Below are 26,404 nucleotides of genomic sequence, written 5' to 3'. Positions count from 1 at the left end.
GTACAACAAATGTTAAAATTATTTGTGTGTAGGGGGTATTAAAAAGAAAACCCCAACTTTTGGGGGAAGGGAAGGGGGGTCATTTTAATGCACGGCACTTTATGGTAAAAATTATGTGTTCTCTTCATTCTGTAGGTCAATATAATTGAAATGATACCCAATTTATATAGTTTTTCTATTATTGTCTTAAAAAAAAAGAGATTTTTAATTAACAAAATGAGTTTGCTTAATATTGACCTATTCTGACCCCTATACCTTTTATTTTTTCATATTAAAACAAGAACGGTTAGGTTGTTAAAGGGGTTATCTAGGAATCGAAAAACATGGCTAATGTCTTTGAAAAACCGCTCCCCGTCTGTCTCCAGGTTGGGTGCGGTTCTGCAGCTCATTTCCATTAAAGCGAATGGAGCCAAGTTGTAATACCACATCCAACCTGGGGACAGACAGGGAACATTTTTTTTTTTTTAAAGAAATTAGCTATGTTTTTTGATTCTGGATAATCCCTTTAAGACTTCTGAAGTCACAACAGAGTCCTGGAAGTCGATGCATTTCTCATTAAATATAATGGGGGAGATTTATCAAAACCTGTCCAGAGGAAAAGTCGCTGAGTTGACCATAGCAACCAATCAGATCGCTTCTTTCATTTTTGGAAAAGCCTCTGAAAACTGAAAGCAGCGATCTGATTGGTTGCTATGGGCAACTCAGCAACTTCTCCTCTGGACAGGTTTTGATAAATCTCCCCAAATGTGCTTTACATCTGCTGCAAATCTAAACTGTCCAACATTCAAAGGGGTACTCCGGTCCTAAGGAATCTTATCCCCTATCCAAAGGATGGAGGATAAGATGCCTGATCATGGGGGGTCCCGCCGCTGGGGACCCCCGCAGTCACGCATGCAGCACCCACCTGTGGGAGCTGCATACAGCACTGCAGCAGCGTCAGTCTGTCGGGTCACGACTACGGGGCTGGAGTATTGTGACGTCACGCCCCGCAATGCAAGTCTATGGGAGGGTTCGTGACGCCGCTGCGTGTCTTAGGGCCGGAGTACCCCTTTAAGCTTTGCGAATGTGACGGTAGCATTCCATGGCTAAGATAGCATATTGTAGTCAGAGACCACTGTGTCTGACTAATTTGACTTTCCTGAGACCCCTTCTTACCTATTTCCATTATCTTGCAGGTGAAAAATGACTACATGTCGGAGATGGCGGACCAAGTGGACCAGGAAATTGCCTTAAAGCTCGGCTGTCTTGAAATCCGGTAATATCCTGCGTATACGTATTACATTTACTCCACAGTATCCGGCGCTCTGTGACTGGCAAGATAAATCTCTCTTCTCTGCTGCTATTTACTTGAGTAATGATATTCCCTTCATCGTGGAGAGTTCTCCCCAAAGTTTTCCTGTCTCCCTCTGACCTCCTCTCACTTCTGCCATCTTTTTCTTATGACTGGAAATAGGAGCCCCCCCTCTTATTCAGTAGTTGCCTGCAGGGGACCCCAGTCATAGCCGAAATATATGCAGACTTTTTATACCATTGCAAGGCCCCTTAACCCCTTAGGATGATATCACGTACGTGTACATAATTGTGCCCTTAAAGGGGTACTCCACCCCTAGACATCTTATCCCCTATCCAAAGGAAAGCGGATAAGATGTCTGATCGCGGGGGTCCCGCCACTGGGAAAACCCGCAATATCGCTGGGGACTCTGCCCCCGTGTGATGTCACGCCCCGTCCCCTCAATGCAAGTATATGGGAGGGGGCGTGACTGCCGTCACGCCCCCTCCCATAGACTTGCATTGAGGGACATCACAGACTTCCGCTCCCGTGGTCGCGACCCAGACCCTCCAGCGCTTCCGGACAAGAAACAGGTGGGTGCCGCATGCTATATTGCGGGGGTCCCCAGCGGCGGGGGGGGGTGATCAGACATCTTATCCCCTATCCCCACGGCAGCAGCGCTGTTGGTAAAGTGGGCAGATCAGAGGAAGTTTATCCATTGTTATAAAATTCATGTGTAGTTATCCCCCCCTGGGGACAAAAATAAATAAATAATAATAAAATTAATATTATTTTTAATATTAATATTATTATTAATAACAATATTATTAATAATATTATTATTATTAATAATAATAATATTGTTATTAATAATAATAATATTATTGTTATTATTATTAACGCCTCCCCCTAATAAAAGTTTGGATTACCCCCTTTTCCCATTTTCTAAATAAAATGTAAAAATATACATATGTGGTATCGCCACATGTATAAATGTCTGAATTATTAAAATAGAACGTTCTTTAAACTGCACGGTAAATGGGGTAATCCTAAAAAAAAATTAACAAAAAAAAATAAAAATTGTGCATTTTTCTTCATATAGCAGAAACAAAATTAGTAAAAAGTTATTAAAAAAAGGGTATCAATAAAAACTACAGACCACTGCGCAAAAAATTAACCCTTATACAGACCTGTATGCAGAAAAATAAGTAATAAGGCTACAGTTTTTAAGTAAATTATTTTCTTACAAAAAGTTATCCTTTTTTCTTTTTTTTTTTTTAACTAGCAAAATAAAACAAAACCTATATAACTTGGATATCGTTGTAATCATACGGACCTACAGAATAAAGATAATGTGTAATTTTTACCAAAAAGTCCACTACGTAGAAAGGCCTCCCCCTTGTTGCATATTGTTTTTTTTTTTATTTTTTTATTTTTTTTATTTTGCCATGGCTTCACCGTACATGCTTTGGTAAAATGAGTGATGTAATTACAAAGTACAATAAGTCCCACGAACAAAAAGCCCTATAGATGGAAAATTGATGAAAAATTGGAAGAGTTATGGATTTTATAAGGCAAGGAGGAAAAATGAAAACGCAAAAAACTAAAAAATCGCTGCATCACATAATAAAAATTCAAATCACTCTTTTCCCACTATAAAACACTCTCTAAATAATAATACGCCCAGGAAAGACAATTGTCCTGGTAGTTAAAGGGGTTATCCAGGGAAAAACTTTTTTTTATATATATATATCGACTGGCTCCAGAAAGTTAAACAGATTTGTAAATTACTTCTATTAAAAAATCTTAATCCTTTCAGTACTTATGAGCTTCTGAAGTTTAGGTTGTTCTTTTCTGTCTAAGTAATCTCTGATGACACGTGTCTCGGGAACCGCCCAGTTTAGAAGAGGTTTGCTATGGGAATTTGCTTCTAAACTGGGCGTTTCCCGAGACACGTGTCATCAGAGAGCACTTAGACAGAGAAGAACAACCTTAACTTCAGAAGCTCATAAGTACTGAAAGGATTAAGATTTTTTTTTATAGAACTAATTTACGAATCTGTTTAACTTTCTGGGACCAGTTGATATATAAAAAAAAAGTTTTTTCCTGGAATACCCCTTTAAGGGCTTACAAGGGGAATGATCTAGAACATTACAGCTTATTGGTCTCAGTGGGAAGTAAATGGCAGATTTGCTGTGGTAATTGATCATAATTGACTGCCCAGCTTTATCCTGAGGTGCATGAAATTATCCAGGAAATCAGCCAAGAATTGCAATTTATTCCTATATGATCTGAATTATTAGAGAACATTGAATATTATACATCGCCCTAGATTTATTACTCTACCTAAACCTAATCTGCCCACTTTTAACCAATCACAACTCCAGTGGTGGTTAAAGGGGTACTCCGGCCCCAAGACATCAGGGTGCGTTCACACTGAGGAATAGGAGAGGAATCCTTGCTTAAAAATTCTGCCGTGGAATTTACGTTTTTTTTTCTTCTTTTGTGCGAAAAACACGCAGAATTCCGTGTGGATTTTCCGTGTGGAATATAAAAAAAACTATTTTTTTATTTTTTTTATTTATTTTTTTGCTGGACTACAACCACCAATTGGAATTTTTCTTTTTATTTATGAATTTTTTTTTTTTTTCTGTGCGGAATTTCCGCACAAATTTTGTTCAAATTCCGTACGGAAGCGATTTCAAGCAGATTTTTATTTTTTTTTACCATTGACTTCATTGGACTTCTGCTCGCGTATTCCGCAAGAAGAATGAACATTGTTCTTTTTGCTAGCGGAACGGAATTTCGCGAGCTTGAATTTACGGGGTGTGAACAGTGCAGAGCAAGATACATTGAAGTCAATGGCAAAGAAGATGTTAATTATTTCTAAGCGGAGAATTTAAGGGGTACTCCGGTGGAAAAACAATTTTTTTTTTTTTTCTTTTTTAAATCAACTGGTGCCAGAAAGTTAAACATATTTGTAAATTACTTCTATTAAAAAAATCTTAATCCTTCCAGTACTTATTAGCTGCTGAATGCTACAGAGGAAATTCCTTTCTTTTTGGAACACTGATGACATCACGACCACAGTGCTCTCTGCTGACATCTCTGTCCATTTTAGCAACTGTGCATAGCAGATGAATGCTAAGGGCAGCATGGTGGCTCAGTGGTTAGCACTGTTGCCTTGCAGTGCTGGGGCCTTGGGTTCAAATCCCACTAAGGACAACAATAAATAAATAAAGACTTATTATTATTATAATTATATAATTATTATTATAATATCAGCAGAGAGCAGTGTGTTCGTGATGTCATCAGAGAGCATTCCAAAAAGAAAAGAATTTCCTCTGTAGTATTCAGCAGCTAATAAATACAGGAAGGATTAAGATTTTTTAATAGAAGTAATTTACAAATATGTTTAACTTTCTGGCACCAGTTGATTTAAAAAAGGGGAAAAAAAATGTGTTTTTCCACCGGAGTACCCCTTTAACGAGGAATTACTCGAGTAAATTCCTCTTGAATCACTCAATGTGAACGCGCCCTTAGAGACCCATCCTGTCCTGCGTTACACAGACAACCCAATAGACTCTATGCCAGTGTTTCCCAACCAGGGTGTCTACAGCTGTTGCAAAACTACAACTCCCATCATGCCCGGACAGCCAACGGCTGTCCGGGCATGCTGGGAGTTGTAGTTTTGCAACAACTGGAGGCACCCTGGTTGGAAAACACTGCTCTATGCAATACTTTACTTGCCCTTTGGTGGCGCTGCAGAGAAACTGATTCATGGGATCCCAACAAGAGATCAAATGACAGTTCAGTTCATTCTTGAGTTTGTAATGATTCCGAGTCCTGAACCTTATAAAAACGTGTTATACAGCACAGGATATATACTGCACCATGTATGATAACTTAAAGGGGTATTCCAGGAAAAAACTTTTTTTTAAATATATATATATATATATATATATATATATATATATATATATATATCTCAACTGGCTCCAGAAAGTTAAACAGATTTGTAAATTACTTCTATTAAAAAATCTTAATCCTTTCAGTACTTATGAGCTGCTGAAGTTAAGGTTGTTCTTTTCTGTCTAAGTGCTCTCTGATGAACCGCCCAGTTTAGAAGAGGTTTGCTATGGGAATTTGCTTCTAAACTGGGCGGTTCCCAAGACACGTGTCATCAGAGAGCACTTAGACAGAAAAGAACAACCTTAACTTCAGCAGCTCATAAGTACTGAAAGGATTAAGATTTTTTAATAGAAGTAATTTATGAATCTGTTTTACTTTCTGGAGCCAGTTGATATATAAAAACATTTTTTTTCCTGGAAAACCCCCTTTAACTCCATTAGACCCTGCTCCTTATTTCCCTCCTATGTTCTCTTTACGCAATTTGATGATGTATTTTTCTAATTCTAGGCGGTCGTACGCTGAGATGAGAGGCAACGCCCTGGAAAAGAAGTCAAACTATGAAGTTTTAGAGTAAGTATTTCCTGATATTTTAACACTGTTTGGTCGTTGACATTTTGCACATTAATCCAGCCTCTAGGGGTCGCCCTTTTCGCGGATACCTACAGTTGATTTATCTGCAGCCTTACAAAGCTGTGTGAAACCATATTTGTTCCCATGGTAAAGGGGTTTCACCGGACTTTTAATATTGGTGGCCCATCCTAAGAAAGAAAGGCCATCAATATCAGATTGCTGAGGGTCCAACTTCTGATCAGCTGGTTGGAGGAACTGCTCCAAAAAGAGCTGCACCCTGTTCATTGGTTACCAGGCACAGCGCCATACATTTTATAGTGGCCCTGTCTGGTACTGCGTATTAAGAATGAAATAGCTGCAATGCTTACTGGAGTGTCAGAGCCTATTAAAAAGGATATCAAGCATTAGAAAAACAGAGCGGATTTCTTCAGAAAACTGCACCTTATTTGTCCACAGGTTGGGTGTGGATGTGAGGTCACTGTGTACATACATTACATTACTTATCCTGTACTGATCCTGAGTTATATCCTGTATTATACTCCAGAGCTGTACTCACTATTCTGCTGGTGAGGTCACTGTGTACATACATTACTTATCCTGTACTGATCCTGAGTTATATCCTGTATTATACTCCAGAGCTGTACTCACTATTCTGCTGGTGAGGTCAATGTGTATATACATTACATTACTTATCCTGTACTGATCCTGAGTTATATCCTGTATTATACTCCAGAGCTGTACTCACTATTCTGCTGGTGAGGTCACTGTGTACATACATTACATTACTTATCCTGTACTGATCCTGAGTTATATCCTGTATTATGCTCCAGAGCTGTACTCACTATTCTGCTGGTGAGGTCACTGTGTACATACATTACATTACTTATCCTGTACTGATCCTGAGTTATATCCTGTATTATACTCCAGAGCTGTTCTCACTATTCTGCTGGTGAGAGCACTGTGTATATACATTACATTACTTATCCTGTACTGATCCTGAGTTATATCCTACAGAGCTGTACTCACTATTCTGCTGGTGAGGTCACTGTGTACATACATTACATTACTTATCCTGTACTGATCCTGAGTTATATCCTGTATTATACTCCAGAGCTGTACTCACTATTCTGCTGGTGAGGTCACTGTGTACATACATTACATTACTTATCCTGTACTGATCCTGAGTTATATCCTGTATTCTACTCCAGAGCTGTACTCACTATTCTGCTGGTGAGGTCACTGTGTACATACATTACTTATCCTGCACTGATCCTGAGTTATATCCTGTATTATGCTCCAGAGCTGTACTCACTATTCTGCTGGTGAGGTCACTGTGTACATACATTACATTACTTATCCTGTACTGATCCTGATTTATATCCTGTATTATACTCCAGAGCTGTTCTCACTATTCTGCTGGTGAGAGCACTGTGTATATACATTACATTACTTATCCTGTACTGATCCTGAGTTATATCCTGTATTATACTACAGAGCTGTACTCACTATTCTGCTGGTGAGGTCACTGTGTACATACATTACATTACTTATCCTGTACTGATCCTGAGTTATATCCTGTATTATACTCCAGAGCTGTACTCACTATTCTGCTGGTGAGGTCACTGTGTACATACATTACATTACTTATCCTGTACTGATCCTGAGTTATATCCCGTATTATACTCCAGAGCTGTTCTCACTATTCTGCTGGTGAGGTCACTGTGTATATACATTACATTACTTATCCTGTACTGATCCTGAGTTATATACTGTTTTATACTCCAGAGCTGTACTCACTATTCTGCTGGTGAGGTCACTGTGTACATACATTACTTATCCTGTACTGATCCTGAGTTATATCCTGTATTATACTCCAGAGCTGTACTCACTATTCTGCTGGTGAGGTCAATGTGTATATACATTACATTACTTATCCTGTACTGATCCTGAGTTATATCCTGTATTATACTCCAGAGCTGTACTCACTATTCTGCTGGTGAGGTCACTGTGTACATACATTACATTACTTATCCTGTACTGATCCTGAGTTATATCCTGTATTATGCTCCAGAGCTGTACTCACTATTCTGCTGGTGAGGTCACTGTGTACATACATTACATTACTTATCCTGTACTGATCCTGAGTTATATCCTGTATTATACTCCAGAGCTGTACTCACTATTCTACTGGTGAGGTCACTGTGTACATACATTACATTACTTATCCTGTACTGATCCTGAGTTATATCCTGTATTATACTCCAGAGCTGTACTCCCTATTCTGCTGGTGAGGTCACTGTGTACATACATTACATTACTTATCCTGTACTGATCCTGAGTTATATCCTGTATTATACTCCAGAGCTGTACTCACTATTCTGCTGGTGAGGTCACTGTGTATATACATTACATTACTTATCCTGTACTGATCCTGAGTTATATCCTGTATTATACTCCAGAGCTGTACTCACTATTCTGCTGGTGAGGTCACTGTGTACATACATTACATTACTTATCCTGTACTGATCCTGAGTTATATCCTGTATTATACTCCAGAGCTGTACTCACTATTCTGCTGGTGAGGTCACTGTGTACATACATTACATTACTTATCCTGTATTGATCCTGAGTTATATCCTGTATTATACTCCAGAGCTGTACTCACTATTCTGCTGGTGAGGTCACTGTGTACATACATTACATTACTTATCCTGTACTGATCCTGAGTTATATCCTGTATTATACTCCAGAGCTGTACTCACTATTCTGCTGGTGAGGTCACTGTGTACATACATTACCTATATATCTTAGTTGAGTTTTTCTGCTCTGCTATATATTAGTTTTAACAGGTTTCTAGACCAATTTCGTCCCCTCTGCAGCTGTATTTACCATTTCCGTATGACCTCTGGGGGACACATGACCCTTACACGGTTTTCTTTGCCCTGAGTCATCCGTTTGTCACTATAACGCAGTTTGGCGATCCAGAAGCCCTTTTCTATAATTTCCTACATGTTCTTCCCGCTCCCCTGTGACATTTACATCATGGTAATTGGGCCATTATTGTCGCCAGACGTGTCTGTTCTGCGGCGGTGACAGCGCCGATCTCTACACAGAGACATAGACATGTTCGATAATTAGATTTGTCGCGTGTGGCGCGCACCTCAACGTCTCTCTAGAGACAGGTCGTGATTTTCCAGACATAAAACATTAACCCTTATCTGCTGGTTTTGCAATGGAATGGGATGCGTCACATCTGAGCGATGTCAGACGTACACGATCGTGTGTTTTTCCCAAAAATACAGCAAAACGCCCTTTAATGGCGACTTCCAGAAATCATGATCATTGTGAATTCTTAAGATCACCGTCGTGTCATCGGAAAACCAGGGAAAAATCTATAGCAGTGGTCTTCAACCTGCGGACCTCCAGATGTTGCAAAATTACAACTCCCAGCATGCCCGGACAGCCAACGGCTGTCCGGGCATGCTGAGAGTTGTAGTTTTGCAACATCTGGAGGTCCGCAGGTTGAAGACCACTGATCTATAGAATCGCTGCTGCAGATTTTATATTTCTATATCTTTTCAGTATAGGTATTTTTTTCTCCAGTCACTGCTTGCTTTCAATGAATGGGAACATTCTTCTTAAGAGGCTGGAAATTGCTGCAGATATAAAACTACAACATTGTGCTTAGTCCAGAACAGTAGTCTCCAAACAGCGTGCCTCCAGCTGTTGCAAAATTACAACTCCCAGCATGCCCGGACAGTTGTTTGCTGTTTTGGCATGCCGGGAGTTTTTCTTTTGCAACAGCTGGAGGTCCACAGTGTGGGCACTTTGGGTCTACACCAGTGTTTCTGAAGCAGTGCCTCCAGCTGTTGCAAAACTACAAATCCAAGCATGCCCGGATGGTGTTGTTTCTGGGCATACATCTCCGCTGCAGCTACAGAATTGTTGCATTTTTTAGTTGACCATTCATTCCGATACATTGTTGTCTGTTTAATGCATGCAGACACATGGATAGTGGCACTAAGCTCTAGATCTGTGTAAGGCGCCATTCACACCACGTTTTTGCAATACAGTTCCCGTATACGTTTTTAATGTGAAAACCGTACGGTACTGTATTGAAAACCGTATGCATTGACTCTCCATTGAAAACCGTATGCATTGACTCTCCATTGAAAACCGTATGCATTGACTCTCCATTGAAAACCGTATGCCAAACGATGCATCCGGGTGCATCCGTTCTGCGTCTTATACGGTTTTGTCCGTTTTTTTTTCCCCGTACCCAATACTGTAGCCTACCACGGTTTTTGGTCTGGGTGACAAACCGTATTAAACCGTTTATGTTTTTTTTTTTCAACATGGGAGTCAATAGGAACCGTACGGAACCGTATGTGAGTTCGGCTCCATCCGGTTTGCACCATACGTTATTTGACTTTGCACAGTTTTTTTTTTTTTCCTTGAAATTTCAATCAATCAAGTGAAACTTTATTCATAATGGAGTGATAAGTTAAAAACGAATACATAGTTTTTTTCTTAAAAGAACGGATGCAACCGGACATCATTTTTCAAACTGTATACGGATTAAAATTTGTACACACGTTTTGATACAGTTAAAGGGGTACTCCGTTGCTAAGGCATCTTATCCCCTATCCAAAGGATGGGAGATAAGATGCCTGATCGCGGGGGTCCCACCGCTGGGGACCCCCGTGATCTTCCACACCACACCCCGTTAGAATCAGTCCCCGGAGCGTGTTCGCTCTGGGTCTGATTTCGGACGATCACGTGGACGGAGCATAGTGATGTCACGGCTCCGCCCCCGTGTGACATCACGCTCCACCCCCTCAATGCAAGCCTATGGGAGGGGGCGTGACAGCTGTCATGCCCCTGCAATAGACTTGCATCGAGGGGGCGGAGCCGTGACGTCACTATGCTCTATCCTCGTGGTCGAGATGGACTCAGCCTGAGGACCTCCAGTGGTTCCGGAAGCCGCTAAAGGTGGGTGCTGCATGGTAGATCCCGGGGGTCCCCAGCAGCGGGACTCCGGCGATCTGACATCTTATCCCCTATCCTTTGGATAGGGGATAAAATGTCTAAGGGCAGAGTACCACTTTAAGTCCGGTTTTGAGGAATCCGTTTTTCATCAAAAACCTGATACGGGAACTGTATTGCAAAAATGTGGTGTAAATGCAGCCTTGTCCAACCTATGGCTCTCCAGTTGTTGCAGAACTACAACTCCCAATGTTGGATGTTGTAGTTTTGTAACAGCTGAAGAGCCTCAGGTTAGAGTCCACTGATTAGGACAGTGCAGTAGGACCCCCTCTTTAAGGGTACGTTCACACTACGGAATTCCACGGGGCGGAAATCCGCGGTGTGAACTTAACATTAGTGTGAATGGGTCTCCGCAAGACCCGTTCACACTGCGGAATTTCACCGGCGGTCAATTCCGCCGCTGAAATTGTTCCACGCAAAGAAAGAAGATGTTCATTCTTCGTGTGGATTCTGCGAGCGCTGCATAGCCCTCAATGGTGACGGCTCAGTGCCCCTCGGCCCTAGCGACAAAGTATTTTCAGCGGCGGCCGCCAGACGGAATCTCCGCTCGCTGAATTCAGTGAGCGGAGATTCTGCAGTGTGAACGCACCCTTATTTCTATCTTCACTTTATATGGTTTACGGACAGGTGACGTTGTCCTTGGCGTCATTTTCCTTATACAGGAATCCTCTTGCCGATCGTTCCACATACATATGTATGGTCACCGCTAAATGTATGAACGTCGCCTCAGTTTACTGTTGGGTCAGGTCATGTAGCGGTCGCAGACTTGGGGTATTGTAAGGGTGCGTTCACACTGCGGAATTGAGCGAGCGGAGATAAAGCCTGGTGGCGGTAGGACCCCGCGGCACTGTGGGCTATGCAGTGCTTGCGGAATTCCGCACAAAGAATGAACATGTTCATTCTCTGTGCAGAACAATTAAATCCTTGGAATTTTCCGCCGCTGAAATTGCTCAGTGTGAACGGGTCCCACGGAAACCCGTTCACACTGATGTAAAAGTTCACTGCGCGGACTTCCGTGGGAATTGCGTAGTGTGAACGCACCCTAACAAGATCTTCCTAATACAAGATCTGAAGCGATCCCCACACGATGACGGATATTAGAGAGGACACCAAATTTATAACCGGTGACAGAAAGCATCAGGAGGATTGTGCTCCTCGCCGCTTTCGTGTTTATGTGACATCCGCTATTAATCTCGTAGCTAATGCCATTTATCCAGCCTTGTCAGGGCCGATCTTGTCTGGTCTCGATGTAATAAACCGTACTCTTATTATTTTTCTTTCAGGAAAGACGTCGGCCTGAAAAGGTTCTTCCCCAAGAGTTTGCTGGATTCTGTTAAGGTAAGTTTGGAAGCCCTATACCAGTGTTTTCCAAACAGTGTCACTCCAGCTGTTGCAAAACTACAACTCCCAGCATGCCTGGACAGCCGAAGGCTGTCCAGGCATGCTGGGAGTTGTAGTTTTGCAACAGCTGGAGACACACTGTTTAAAAACCACTGCATTAAACCTACAATGACTAATGTATACTGGTGCAGAAGATGTCAGTCTTATAATGGTCCTAGAGGTTAGTAGGGACTTGTAAAGCCAATTGGATATCTAGGAGAAATGTTTCTAGACCTTATGACCATCCTGCCTGTGAAACATTCTATAGTCTGTTCTCATTATAAAGAAAGGCTGATAAGAGACTATAGATTAAAGGGGTTATCCAGGAAAAAAAAAAACTTTTTTTTATATATCAATTGGCTCCAGAAAGTTAAACAGATTTGTAAATTACTTCTATAAAAAAAAAAACTTAATCCTTTCAGTACTTATGAGCTGCTGAAGTTGAGTTGTTCTTTTCTAAGTGCTCTCTGATGACACGTGTCTCGGGAACTGTCCAGTTTAGAAGCAAATCCCATAGCAAACCTCTTCTACTCTGTGCAGTTCCCGAGACAAGCAGAGATGTCAGCAGAGAGCACTGTTGCCAGACAGAAAACTACTCAACTTCAGCAGCTGATGATTATTGAAAGGATTAAGATTTTTTAATAGAAGTAATTTACAAATCTGTTGTACTTTCTGGAGCCAGTTGAGATATATATATATATATATAAGATAGAGAAACAGCAATGCTTCAGCTCACCCCAGGTGCGCACGGACAGAGCGCGGACCTCGCCCAATTGAACAGCAGAAGAAAGAGGAGTCCAGCGTCCAGAAACTCGGAGGATAATATTTATTCACCAGATGGTCATAACAGGAACACAGGGTACAGTGACGCGTTTCGGCTTTACAACAAAGCCTTAGTCATACACAACTTGTAGTACAAAAAGACCGGGTTTTATACATGTGGGTGGGCGGACATGACGCAACGGCACACCTGCACTGACAGGTGGACGTGACGTCAAAGGCCACACCTACACGAGGTGGTATAACCACCCACATGTAGAAACCAATGGCAACCGCCACTGCAAGACATGCAAAACATAAATTAGAAATCCATAAAATTGTATAAGATTTATCAAATATGGACGCTTTTACATGAAAACAGTATTAAAATATATTAACATACATAGATATAACAGTTTCTTTATTACAAAAATATATTAAATATAAAAGAGGAGAAAGATATCATAATTTGTAAATTACAGAAATCTATCTCTCATAGTAATAAAAGAAAAGAAAACCGCATATCTTAGAAGCATTCACACTCATGGTTTATATATATGAGTGTATCGCGGAATTATGCTATCGCACTACAAATGTAACAGCTAGAACCATAATGATCGTTGAAAAATGAACAGATAAGAAAGGGGGGAAGGGGTGGGAAAAGGGGGGGGGGGGAAAGGGAAAGAGAGAGGGGGGGGGAAAGGGGAAAGGAAAAAGGGGGGGGAGGGGGGAGGGAAAAGAAGGGGGAGGTTTTTGTGGGAAGGGGCAGTGGCCCAGAGAAGAGGAAAAAAGAAAGAAGAGGGAAGAAGAAAAAAACTCAAAAAATAAACTAAAAAAATACAAGAAATTATATCAGTAATGTAGGATCGTATCCATTCTTTTGTTCAAACCTTGAGGATATCTAGTCCCCAGCTTCAGGATCCAAAAGATCTCACGGTCTAGAATCTTATGTCTAAGATTACCTCCTCTAGTTATATATATATATATATATATAAATTTCCTGGAATACCCTTTTAACTGTAAAATCCTTGTAGTGTACATTTGAATTTAGTGTCCTTATGCTAGTAAGGAGGAGTAATGGCTCATTGAAATATGAGAAAATGCCAAATAGTGCTTGTAATATTTAGAGGAATAGATTAAATTGGGAGTATTTGCAATTTTTCACATTGTTGTAATTCTGCAATGGAATGAGCTCTGATTTCTGTCTTATTTTTGATCCTTATGAGGGAGATTTATCAAAACCTGTGTAGAGGAAGAGTGGGGGCAGCTGCCCAGGTTGCTTATTTTATTTTTCACAGGTCTCTTTAAAAATGAAAGAAGCAATCTGATTGGTTGCCATGAGCAACTTCACCATTCTTCCTCTGCACAGTTTTTGATCTCCCCCTATGATCCTGCACTGGAGCGAGTGCTGATTTCTGCCTTATTCCTGATCCTTATGATCCTGCAGTGGAGTGAGCTCTGATTTCTGTCTTATTCCTGATCCTTATGATCCTGCAGTGGAGTGAGCTCTGATTTCTGTCTTATTCCTGATCCTTATGATCCGGTACTGGAGTGAGCGCTGATTTCTCTTATTCCTGATCCCTATGATCCTGCACTGGAGTGAGCTCTGATTTCTATCTTATTCCTGATCCCTGTGATCATGCACTGGAGTGAGCTCTGATTTCTCTTATTCCTGATCCTTATGATCCGGTACTGGAGTGAGCGCTGATTTCTCTTATTCCTGATCCCTATGATCCTGTAATGGAGTGAGCTCTGATTTCTGTCTTATTCCTGATCCTTATGATCATGCACTGGCGTGAGCTCTGATTTCTGCCTTAATACTTTTCCTTATGATAACTGTATGGGTTATCTCTGATTTCTGCCCCTTTTCTTTTCATGCAGGCTAAAACATTAAGGAAGCTGATCCAGCAGACGTTCCGCCAATTTGCTAACCTCAACAGGGAAGAAAGTATCTTGAAGTTCTTTGAAATCCTTTCTCCGGTCTATCGATATGACAAGGAATGCTTCAAGTGCGCCCTGGGAGTAAGTATGGTAGGACATTACTAAACATGTCTTCTTTGCTTGTGTAGGTATTGTCAATGATTTACACTCACTGTAAGCAGCCTCCTCGACAGTGAGCTGACAGCCACTCTGCTGGCACCCATACAACCATACAAACTTCTGTTATCACAAGCGGAACTGCAACATTTATATATATATATATATATATATATATATATATATATATATACACCGTATTTATCGGGGTATACCACGCACCGGCCTATAACACGCACCCTCATTTTACCAAGGATATTTGGGTAAAAAAAGTTTTTTACCCAAATATCCTTTGTAAAATGAGGGTGCGTGTGTGTGCATGTGTATACCTCGATACACTGTTTCTGACCCCGCAGAAGCCCCCAGGAAAGGCAGGGGGAGAGAGGCCGTCGCTGCCCGCTTCTCTCCCCCTGCCTTTCCTGGGGTCTAGAGCCCTGCTGCCACCGCTTCTCTCCCCCTTTCTGTCGGCGCCGATAGCCAGGGGCAGAGAAGGGGCAGCGGCACCCATTGCCGGCGCCGCTGCCCCATTGCCTCCACCATCCCCGGTTGTATAATTACCTGTTGCCGGGGTCGGGTCTGCGCTGCTTCTGGCCTCCGATGTGGCGTCCTTTGCGTCGTTGCTATGCGCTGCGCAGCGCAATGACGAGTGACGTCACTCGTCATTGCGTCTCGCAGCGCATAGCAACGACGTAGGGGAGGCCACACCGGAGGCCAGAGGCAGCGCGGACCCGACCCCGGCAACAGGTAATTATACAACCGGGGATGGGGGAGGCAACGGGGCAGCGGCGCCGGCAATGGGTGCCGCTGCCCCTGGCTATCGGCGCCGGCAATGGGGCAGCGGCACCGATAGCCAGGGGGAGAGAAGCGGCGGCGGCAGGGCTCTAGACCCCCAGGACAGGCAGGGGCAGAAAAGCCGGAAGGTCTCTGGACCTGCAAAAGCCGCTGCAGTTCATTGATTTAAAGCGCCCGCTTTAAATCATTGAACTGCAGCGGCTTATCGGCGTATAACACGCAGGTGGACTTTAGGCTAAAAATGTTAGCCTAAAAAATGTGTGTTATACGCCGATAAATACGGTATATATATATATATATATATATATATATATATATATATATATATATATATATATAATAAGTATTTAATTTAAAATATATTTGACCTTGTAATGCTTTATTGACTTACCAGCAGTGTTGCCAAGTGATATAAAATTATTGAGGGTTCAGCTGCTTGACATGCAAAAGACTGACTCTTCATTCAATAGGGGGAGCTGTCAAAACCTCCCAACTACACCCACTATGATGTTAAGTGCAGATGCGAGTGTAGGATTAGCTGATCTTCCTCTTTACAGACACCTAATCCATTGCTTGAAGTCTATTCTTATCCAGCTACAGCTGCCAATATATATATATATATATATATATATATATATATATATATATATATATATATATATATATATTAATTATATGTGTGTGTTAGTTCCTACATCCTCTATTTGCTTCTTGCTCGATCCTGCACTTCAGTTTGTCTTATACTGGGGTGCATAGTCCCTCCTGTATATAGTGCATAGGACCCCTCTTCATGTGCAAATGTCATTTTTAAACTTGATTGATATAGGGGGATAAGCTCCTACTAATACTAGGGCAGTGTTTCCTAACCAAGGGGCCTCCAGCTGTTGCAAAACTACAACTCTCTGCATGCCCGGACAGCCAAAGGCTGTCCGGGCATGCTGGGAGTTGTAGTTTTGCAACAGCTGGAGGAATCCTGGTTTGGGGACACTACTAGGGGGTGCAGGGCATCTGTACATATTGGGAAGGTGGGGACAGGAGCTCATATACTCCCTTTTTATCCTCTCTATAAATGGACTCTTCACCCTGTTTAACTCTTATTTTTCTTTTTTTTTCTTTTCATGCTCCTTCCACTTTCTATCTTGACACCATTGATCACATAACCCATTAAAGTCCAGTTGGGTTATATCTGTGGAGCTGGCGATTGGCCCCGAGGAGGGAATCAGTTATCTTACAGATAAAGGATCTAATGTAAGTACTTTAGACCCTAAATGTTGATGCAAAACATGTAAGATTTTTTTCTATCATTAAAAGCTGAAGCTACATAAAGGGGTATTCCATACCATGTTATATTTGGAAGAGCTCAGGGTGACATAAAATAAATCTTACATTTTACCTTCTTGTATTGAAAATGAAAAATAAATCTCTGACTGCAGCCGGGACACATACAAGCTCAGCACTGCTCTCTGCCAGTGAGCAGAGATACCGCAGTCTGAACATAACCAAAGGGTATGTTAACACGTACAGGATCCTGCACAGATTTGATGCGCAGGATTTTTAACTGCAGATTAGAAGCTGTGCTCAGTCATTTGGTTTACATTGAAATCTGCAGCAGAAAATCCTGCGCATCAAATCTGCGTACGTGTGAACATATCCTAAGGGTAGGTTCACATGCGCAGATTTTTTAGCGGGTTTTCTCGCTGCGGATTTGTAAGTGGTCGGGCTCTTCTCGGCTGTCCGCAGCCGATTTTCCACAGAGGAATGTACCCTACGGAAAATCCACCTCAAGCCCCATTGAAGTCAGTTGGGACTGTGGTGGATTTTCCGCTGCGGAAAATCTGCTGCCGACAGCCGAGTAGAGCCGGCCCATTTTCGAATACGCAGCGGAAAACCCGCTAAAAAATCCGCGCGTGTGAACGTACCCTAAGGATACGTTCACACGTACAGGATCCTGCGCAGATTTGATGCACAGGATTTTCTGCTGCAGATTTCAGTGTAAACCAAATGACTGAACACAGCTTCTAATCTGCAGTAAAAAAAATCCTGCACATTAAATCTGCGCATGGTCCTGTATGTGTGAAAGTACCCTTAACGACGCAGGACGTATATTTACGTCCTGCGCCGGCTCCCGCGATATGAAGCGGGATCATATCGCGTCGGTCCCAGCACTCATCAACGGCCGGGACCCGCGGCTAATGCCACACATCGCCGATCGCGGCGATGTGCGGTATTAACCCTTTAGAAGCGGCGGTCAAAGCTGACCGCCGCTTCTAGAGTGAAAGTGACCCGGCTGCTCAAGTCGGGCTGTTCGGGACCGCCGCGGTGAAATCGCGGTGTCCCGAACAGCTTACAGGACACCGGGAGGGCCCTTACCTGCATCCTCGGTGTCCAATCGACGAATGACTGCTCCGTGCCTGAGATCCAGGCAGGAGCAGTCAAGCGCCGATAACACTGATCACAGGCGTGTTAATACACGCCAGTGATCTGTGCAATAAAGGTTAATAAAGGTCATTTAACCCCTTCCCTAATAAGTTTGAATCACCCCCATTTTCCCATAAAAAAAATAACAGTGTAAAAAAATAAATAAATAAACATATGTGGTATCGCCGCTTGCGTAAATGTCCGAACTATAAAAATATATCATTAATTAAACCGCACGGTCAATGGCGTACGCGCAAAAAAAATTCAAAAGTCAAAAAAAGTGTATTTTTTGTCACATTTTATACCATTAAAAAATTAATAAAAAGTGATCAAAAAGTCTGATAAGAACTTCAGATCACGGCGCAAAAAATGAGTCCTCATACCGCCCTGTACGTGGAAAAATAAAAAAGTTATAGGGGTCAGAAGATGACATTTTTTTACGTATAAATTTTCCTGCATGTAGTTATGATTTTTTCCAGAAGTGCGACAATATCCAACCTATATAAGTAGGGGATCATTTTAACCGTATGGACCTACAGAATAATGATAAGGTGTAATTTTTACCAAAATATGCAATGCGTAGAAACGGAAGCCCCCAAAATTTACAAAATGGCGTTTTTTCTTCGGTTTTGTCGCACAATGATTTTTTTTCCGTTTCGCCGTGAATTTTTGGGTAAAATGACTGATGTCACTGCAAAGTAGAATTGGTGATGCAAAAAATAAGCCATAATATGGATTTTTTGTTGTAAAATTGAAAGGGTTATGATTTTTCAAAGATAAGGAGGAAAAAACGAAGGTGCAAAAACTGAAAAAAAACCCTGAGTCCTTAAGGGGTTAAAGGGATTTATTTAGTCAGAAACCTTATGTACGGTACTTATGCAAGCCTATGTGTCTCCATGGTTACAGAGTGCAAATATAAACCTTGTATAGTCTGATACTGCTGGGAGTGAATACTGGAGACGCATGTTCACTTGTTATCTTGTTTTTAGAGTGTATTCGGACATTGCCTACATTTCTTCTTCTTTCTCCTCCTGCAGCCGACCCATCTCACAGATTTTACTCAGGTGCAAACAATCCAGTATTCAAGCAGCGAAGACAAGGACAGGAAAGGGATGTTACAGCTAAGAATTTCTGGAGCACCCGAGGTAAATATTGCAGCACATCCGTGCAGTACTCAGGAGTCTCTAGATCTAAAGGGCTTATCAAGGATTAGAAAAATAGCACCGCTCATGTCCTCAGGCTGTGGTGGGTATTGAAGTGAATGGAGCCAGGTTGTAATACCACACACAACCTGATGACAGGTGTGGTGCTGTTTTTGGAAGAAATGTATTGGTTCTTTTATTCCTGGATAACTCCATTCCCTTTAAGCAGTCGTTGTCATATTGACATGGAGGGGGTGATGTTGGGCACAGAAGACAGTAATAATAATACCCCTATTGTTGCTGTCCCCTCTCAGCCTCTCACTGTGACAGCCCCATCCCTCACCATTGCGGAGAACATGGCCGACTTAATAGATGGATACTGTCGTCTTGTCCATGGAGCCTCTGAGTCCTTCATCATCCGGCCACAGAAAGGTAAATTGATAGTCTGCAGTGTTACACTTGTGCAGGACGGCACGGTTGGGGACAGGACTTTCCCATTCTCTGATCTGCACCCAGAGTGTATTGTCCTTTATAAGCCACAGCTTTCTCTAGGGAAGATAGAAACAGCCTTATAATAGTCTTCTGTCCGGCATGTTTTTAGCATGGCGAGGGATCATGAGATGCATCTGTGTGTGATACAATCCTGAGCTGCATGCAAAGTGCTCTGAGGGTTAAAGGGGTACTCCAGTGGAAAGCTTTTTATTTTTTTTTTTTTTTTAAATGAACTGATGCCAGAAAGTTAAACAGATTTGTAAATTACTTCTATTAAAAAAATCTTTACCCTTCCAGTACTTTTTAGCAGCTGTATACTACAGAGGAAATTCTTTACTTTTTGAATTTCTTTTTTTTCTTGTCCACAGTGCTCTCTGCCGACACCTTTGTCCATGTCAGGAACTTTCCAGAGCAGCATAGGTTTGCAATGGGGTTTTTCTCCTGCTCTGGACAGTTCCTGATACGGCCATCAGGTGTCAGCAGAGAGCACTGTGAACAAGACAAAAAAGAAATTCAAAAAGAAAAGAATTTCCTCTGTAGCATACAGCTGCTAAAAAGTACTGGAAGGGTAAAAAATGTTTAATAGAAGTCATTTACAAACCTGTTTAACTTTCTGTTTATTTAAATAAAAAAAAATGTTTTCCTCCGGAGTACCCCTTTAAGACTCAGAGCTGTGTAGATTTTGTTAGAAGGGAAATCGACAAAGCACAAGTCCATTATACTGCATTGTGAGGAAATAGGGTTGGCAGGTAAACACACAGCTGAGAGTGCGTTACAGTTGCATCTATTAGGCAATTATAATTGAGCTAAACCTATCTGTACTCCAGGCTGCATTAAAGGGGTATTCAAGGAAAAAACTTTTTTCTTATATCAACTGGCTTCAGAAAGTTAAACAGATTTGTAAATTACTTCTATTTAAAAATCTTAATCCTTTCAATAATTATCAGCTGCTGAAGTTGAGTTGTTGTTTTCTGTCTGGCAACAGTGCTCTCTGCTGACATCTCTGCTTGTCTCGGGAACTGCACAGAGTAGAAGAGGTTTGCTATGGGGATTTGCTTCTAAACTGGGCGGTTCCAGAGACACGTGTCATCAGAGAGCACTTAGACAGAAAAGAACAACTCAACTTCAGCAGCTCATAAGTACTGAAAGGATTGCGATTTTTTTAATAGAAGTAATTAAAAAATCTGTTTAACTTTCTGGAGCCAGTTGATATATATAAAAAAGTTTTTTCCTGGAATACCCCTTTAATACATTGTAACAAACCTTCAGAATACGAGAGGTTTGAATTTGTGCAGCTGGTGCATTTGGCTCAGAGAGTTTTTTCCTAGACTTGATGCAACTGTCACAAACCCTCAGCTCTGGTTAAAACCCGTAAACCACTATATTTGTTTTAATGGACAATACAAATTTACTTTTTTTTAATGGACAATACAAATTTACTTTTTTTTAATGGACAATACAAATTTACTTTTTTTTGTGTAGAACGAGATATTGATATGAAATGCATTAGTGCCGAAACTTCCATGTATGTTTATGGGTCTGTCTGAGCTTGACAACCCCCGTTCATAGGTTCAGCTGTCTTCACTATGCCCATAGACAATGAATGGGGCGTCAGAGCGTTCTCAGAACATGCTGAGAGTTGTAATTTTGCAACAGCTGGGGACACACTGCTTAAAAAACACTGACTTATGGATTGGGAGAGAGAGAGAGACTGAATTGTATTTTTAGCCTTGTTTGACCCTCGTGCTGCAGGAGGCTTGTGAGCTGCTTTCTTTATCTACAGCAGTGTTTTCCAACCAGGGTGCCTCCAGCTGTTGCAGAACTGCAACTCCCAGCATTGCCGGACAGCCGAAGCTGTCCGGGCATGCTGGGAGTTGTAGTTTTGCAACAGCTGGAGGCACACTGGTTGGGAAACACTGCACTACAAAATCAGGGTCCAGTCTGATAGGCCATTCAGGAGTCGAGGAGAGCTGGGTAGTAGCCTCTGGCTGTCCAGGCATGCTGGGAGTTGTAGCTTTGCAACAGCTGGAGGCACACTGGTTGGTAAACAGTGATCAACAGAGAGAGCTGGGCATTAAAAATGTATTGCGTATCCCAGTTATCTCTGCTATATACTATGGGGGTTAGTCAGGTGACAGCTGTCAGGAACAGACTGTGACCCCCAGGTTCAGGGATTTCATTTACATTGTCATTTTATTTGGAATGAAGATGAACTTATGGGAAATTTGTGACTGGAATCCGACATTTAAGGACACGACGGCCAGAAACAAATGGGGAGATTTATCAAAACCCGTGCAGAGGAAAAGTTGACCAGTTGCCCATAGCAACCGATCAGATGGCTTCTTTAATTTTTTTAAATGTCCTCCGAAAATTAAAAAAAAAAAAAAGCGATCTGATTGGTTGTTATGGACAACTGGTCAACTTTTCCTCTGCACGGGTTTGCAGATGTTTTCCCAAAAGTCACCTCTGGCATGAAAGCAAGTTTATGCATTTTGTAACTGTATACAGGTTGGATACGATATTTGACTGGACACTTAACCGTAGTAGACTACAGTTTGGTGTACCGTATAAACCCGTAAATGATACACAACCTGATGCTACGGTTGGCGTACGGTTTACAATGAAATGTCTATATATAGGGTTTACAATGAAATGTCTATATATACGGTTTACAATGAAATGTCTATATATATATGGTTTACAATGAAATGTCTATATATACGGTTTACAATGAAATGTCTATATATACGGTTTGCAATACGGTTATATGGTTATTTCAATGAAACCGGATAGGGCAACCGTATAGCAAAAACGAGAAGTGACTGCCGCCTTAGTGTGCACTCAGCACTAAAGCTGCGATCTGGTCTCCAGGGGCCATTAATGGGACGTCTAATGTTCCCCGGTCATCCAGGGAATCCAGTTAAGAATAATGAGAGCACCAGGTGCACCCGGCCATTCTGCGCTCATGCTTTTAGTCACTTAGCTTTAAGTGATTTTTGGACCTTTTTGCACAGGATTCTCTTCCCACCAACTATTGACAGGTTTTTGGATCTATTGACTTCCTGTAGTCACAATCCTTAGGGACGTCTATTTATCAGGTCACTAACTGCAGATCAATCAATGGTGATTGGATGGGTTAAAGGGGTACTCCACTGGATAACATATTTTCTTTTAAATGGTCACTCTCATTAAAACAAATTTTTGCTATTGCACTCCTTATAGTAGATAAAAAATATTTCTAATATACTTGGTTTAAAAAAAATAAGTTTTCTATGTTTTATTTGTGCTTAAAAAAGAGCACATTTTCCCCCATCTTATACACAGACTTAGGACCGAAGTGCAAACACAGGAAGTGCAGCCTGGAGTGCTGAGGGGGGTGTGTCCAACCAACAGCATATGGCAGTTAAAGGGGTACTCCGGCACTTAGACATCGTTTCCCCCCGTGATCTTTCACGCACCACAGTTAAAATCAGCACAGGGCCGGCGGCGTATGACGTCACTTTGGATAGGGGATAAGATGTCTAAGCGCCAGAGTACCCCTTTAAGTGTGAGAGGAGCTATGATTGGACGAGGCTGGACCCCCCCCCCCCCCCCCCCTCAGCACTCCAGGCTGCACTTCCTGTGTTTTGGACCTCGGTCCTAAGTCTGGGTGTAAGATGGGGGAAAATTTGCTCGTGAGCTTTTTTTAAGCACAAATAAAACATAGAAAACTTCTTTTTTTTTTTTTTTTTAAACAAAGTATACTAGAAATATTTTTTATTTACCATAAGGAGTGCAATAGCAAACATTTATTTTAATGAGAGTTACCCTTTAAATCAACTGGTCCAGAAAGTTAAACAGATTTGGAAATTACTTCTATTAAAAAAAAATCCCAATCCTTCCAGTACTTATCAGCAGCTTTATAATACACAGGAAGTTCTTTTCTTTTTGAATTTCCTTTCCAGTCTGACCACAGTGCTCTCTGCTGACACCTCTGTCCATGTCAGGAACCGTCCAGAGCAACAGAGTTTTGCTATGGGGATTTGCTCCTACTCTGGACAGTTCTTGACATGGACAGAGGTGTCAGCAGAGAGCACTTGTGGTCAGGCAGAAAGGAAATTCTAAAAGAAAAGAACTTCTTGTGTATTATACAGCAGCTGATAAGTACTGGAAGGATTGGTATTTTTTAATAGAAGTAATTTGCCAATCTGTTTAATTTTCTGGCACCAGTTGATTTAAAAGAAAACGTTTTCCAGTGGAGTACCCCTTTAAGGGCCGGGCACCTTTTTTGTGGGACGAGGGCATTCAGCCTTCTTTGACATGTGGGCACAAGACCCAACGCATTTCACAGATAAAGATCAGCCCATTTGTAGATTTTAGTTAAAACTTTTTCTTATATATCAACTGGCTCCAGAAAGTTAAACAGATTTGTAAATTACTTCTATCAAAAAATCTTAATCCTTTCAGTACCTATGAGCTTCTGAAGTTAAGGTTGTTCTTTTCTGTCTAAGTGCTCTCTGATGACACCTGTCTCGGGAAGCGCCCAGTTTAGAAGCCAATCCCCATAGCAAACCTCTTCTAAACTGGGCGTTTCCCGAGACACGTGTCATCAGAGAGCACTTAGACAGAAAAGAACAACCTTAACTTCAGAAGCTCATAAGTACTGAAAGGATTAAGATTTTTTAATAGAAGTAATTTACAAATCTGTTTAACTTTCTGTAGCCAGTTGATTTATATAAATAAAAGTTTTTTCCTGGAATACCCCTTTAACCCCTTCCTGCTACAGGACGTATGCATACGTCCCAGCTGCTGACAGGTTCGTGCAACTGGACGTATGCATACGTCCTGCATTAATAGCTTCACTGTGCGGCTCTGCACAGTGAAGCCGCGGCGATCTCCGCTGCTATCAGCAGCAGGGGATCGCTGTGACATGTCAAGGGACCTGTCAGAGCGATCCCGCTGTGCGATCGCTCTGACAGGCTTTTCCCCTGACAGGCTCTGCGATCAGAGCCTGGCTTCACTGTGCGCCTCTGCACAGTGAAGCTGCCAGCGATCTCCGCTGCTATCAGCAGCAGGGGATCGCTGTGACATGTCAAGGGACCTGTCAGAGCGATCCCGCTGTGCGATCGCTCTGACAGGCTTTTCCCCTGACAGGCTCTGCGATCAGAGCCTGGCTTCACTCTGCGCCTCTGCATAGTGAAGCTGTCGGTGATCTCCGCTGCTATCAGCAGCGGAGATCACTATGACATATACAGGGACCAATCAGAGCGGTCCCGCTGTGTGATCGCTCTGATTGGCTGTTCTCTGACAGACTGGCCAATCAGAGCGCAGATCACGTGACCTGACTGTTTCTGGCTCAGTGATCGCGCTTCTGACAGTCAGTCTGTCAGAGAAGAGTGAGGAGACAGGACGTGCTGCGGTTTGGTCTGCCGTTTTCACGGCAGATCAGCCACATAGTTAAAAAAAAGGAAAACCCACACACATTATCCCCCTCATCACCCCATCTCCCCTGCCATCACCATATAGTTACCCCCCCTCATCGCCCCTCATCGATCACCCCCCTCATCGCCCCTCATCACCGCCTGAGATCATCGCCCCTCATCACCGCCTGAGATCATCGCCCCTCATCACCGCCTGAGATCATCGCCCCTCATCACCGCCTGAGATCATCGCCCCTCATCACCGCCTGAGATCATCGCCCCTCATCACCGCCTGAGATCATCGCCCCTCATCACCGCCTGAGATCTTCGCCCCTCATCACCCCCTGAGATCTTCGCCCCTCAGCACCCCCTGAGATCTTCGCCCCTCATCACCCCCTGAGATCTTCGCCCATCATCACCCCCTGAGACCGTCGCCCCCTGTCCTCGGTGGTAGCTGTGGCGTGCTGATTAGTATTTTTAAATATAAATCAGCCGTCTGCTATCACCGTCCGTCACCCCTGTGTCACCTGAGTTTGCTGTCATCTGAGACCGTCGCCCCTGTGTCACCTGTGATCGTCGCCCCTTGTCACTGTTACAAAGTCAAAAAAATTAAAAAGTCAAAAAAAGAGCTTGAAACCACCCATTCACCTGTCCTTTGATCACCCTCCAGTGATCACCCCCTGAGACCGTCGCCCCCTGTCCCCGGTGGTAGCTGTGGCGTGCTGATTAGTATTTTTCAATATAAATCAGCCGTCCGCTATCACCGTCCGTCGCCCCTGTGTCACCTGAGTTTTCTGTCTGCTGTCATCTGAGAACGTCACCCCTGTGTCACCTGTGATCGTCGCCCCTGTGTCACCTGTGATCATCGCCCGTGTCACCTGTGATCGTCACCTCCTGTGTCACCGGTGATTGTCGCCCCTGTGTCACCTGTGATCGTCGCCCCTTGTCACTGATCCTGTTGTCATCCCCTTGTTATAAAAAGTAAAAAAAAAAAAAAAAAAAAGTAAACCCTTTCCTGTCACCCCTTTGTAGTCACCCCCTGTTTTTTGTGTTGTGTACACCTAAGTGCACAACATGTCAGGCACATCACAGCGGATGTATTCGCTGGAGGAGGCCTATGAATTTTTGGCCTCAGAAACGGAGTCTGTGAGCGATGATGGGGACCCTACATTCCTAATCTCATCCTC

General features: G+C 42.5%; 1 protein-coding gene across 22 annotated transcripts in view; it reads left to right on the top strand.

Annotated features, from left to right (window-relative positions):
• PTK2 (protein tyrosine kinase 2) overlaps positions 1–26,404 on the top strand; it is a 360,567-nt gene that overhangs the window by 203,272 nt on the left and 130,891 nt on the right. For all 22 annotated transcript variants that reach the window (XM_056522839.1, XM_056522834.1, XM_056522836.1 and 19 more), the window contains 7 exons: positions 1,176–1,255; positions 5,690–5,752; positions 12,082–12,136; positions 14,819–14,959; positions 16,937–17,014; positions 19,222–19,329; positions 19,641–19,758. In XM_056522839.1, coding sequence (XP_056378814.1) covers positions 1,176–1,255; positions 5,690–5,752; positions 12,082–12,136; positions 14,819–14,959; positions 16,937–17,014; positions 19,222–19,329; positions 19,641–19,758 — 643 coding nt within the window. The remainder of the gene's footprint in view (positions 1–1,175; positions 1,256–5,689; positions 5,753–12,081; positions 12,137–14,818; positions 14,960–16,936; positions 17,015–19,221; positions 19,330–19,640; positions 19,759–26,404) is intronic.

The sequence above is a fragment of the Hyla sarda genome, chromosome 5 (genome assembly GCF_029499605.1).
Source record: "Hyla sarda isolate aHylSar1 chromosome 5, aHylSar1.hap1, whole genome shotgun sequence".
NCBI classification, from domain to species: Eukaryota; Metazoa; Chordata; class Amphibia; order Anura; family Hylidae; genus Hyla; species Hyla sarda.
This window is presented reverse-complemented; position numbering and strand designations above follow the sequence as displayed.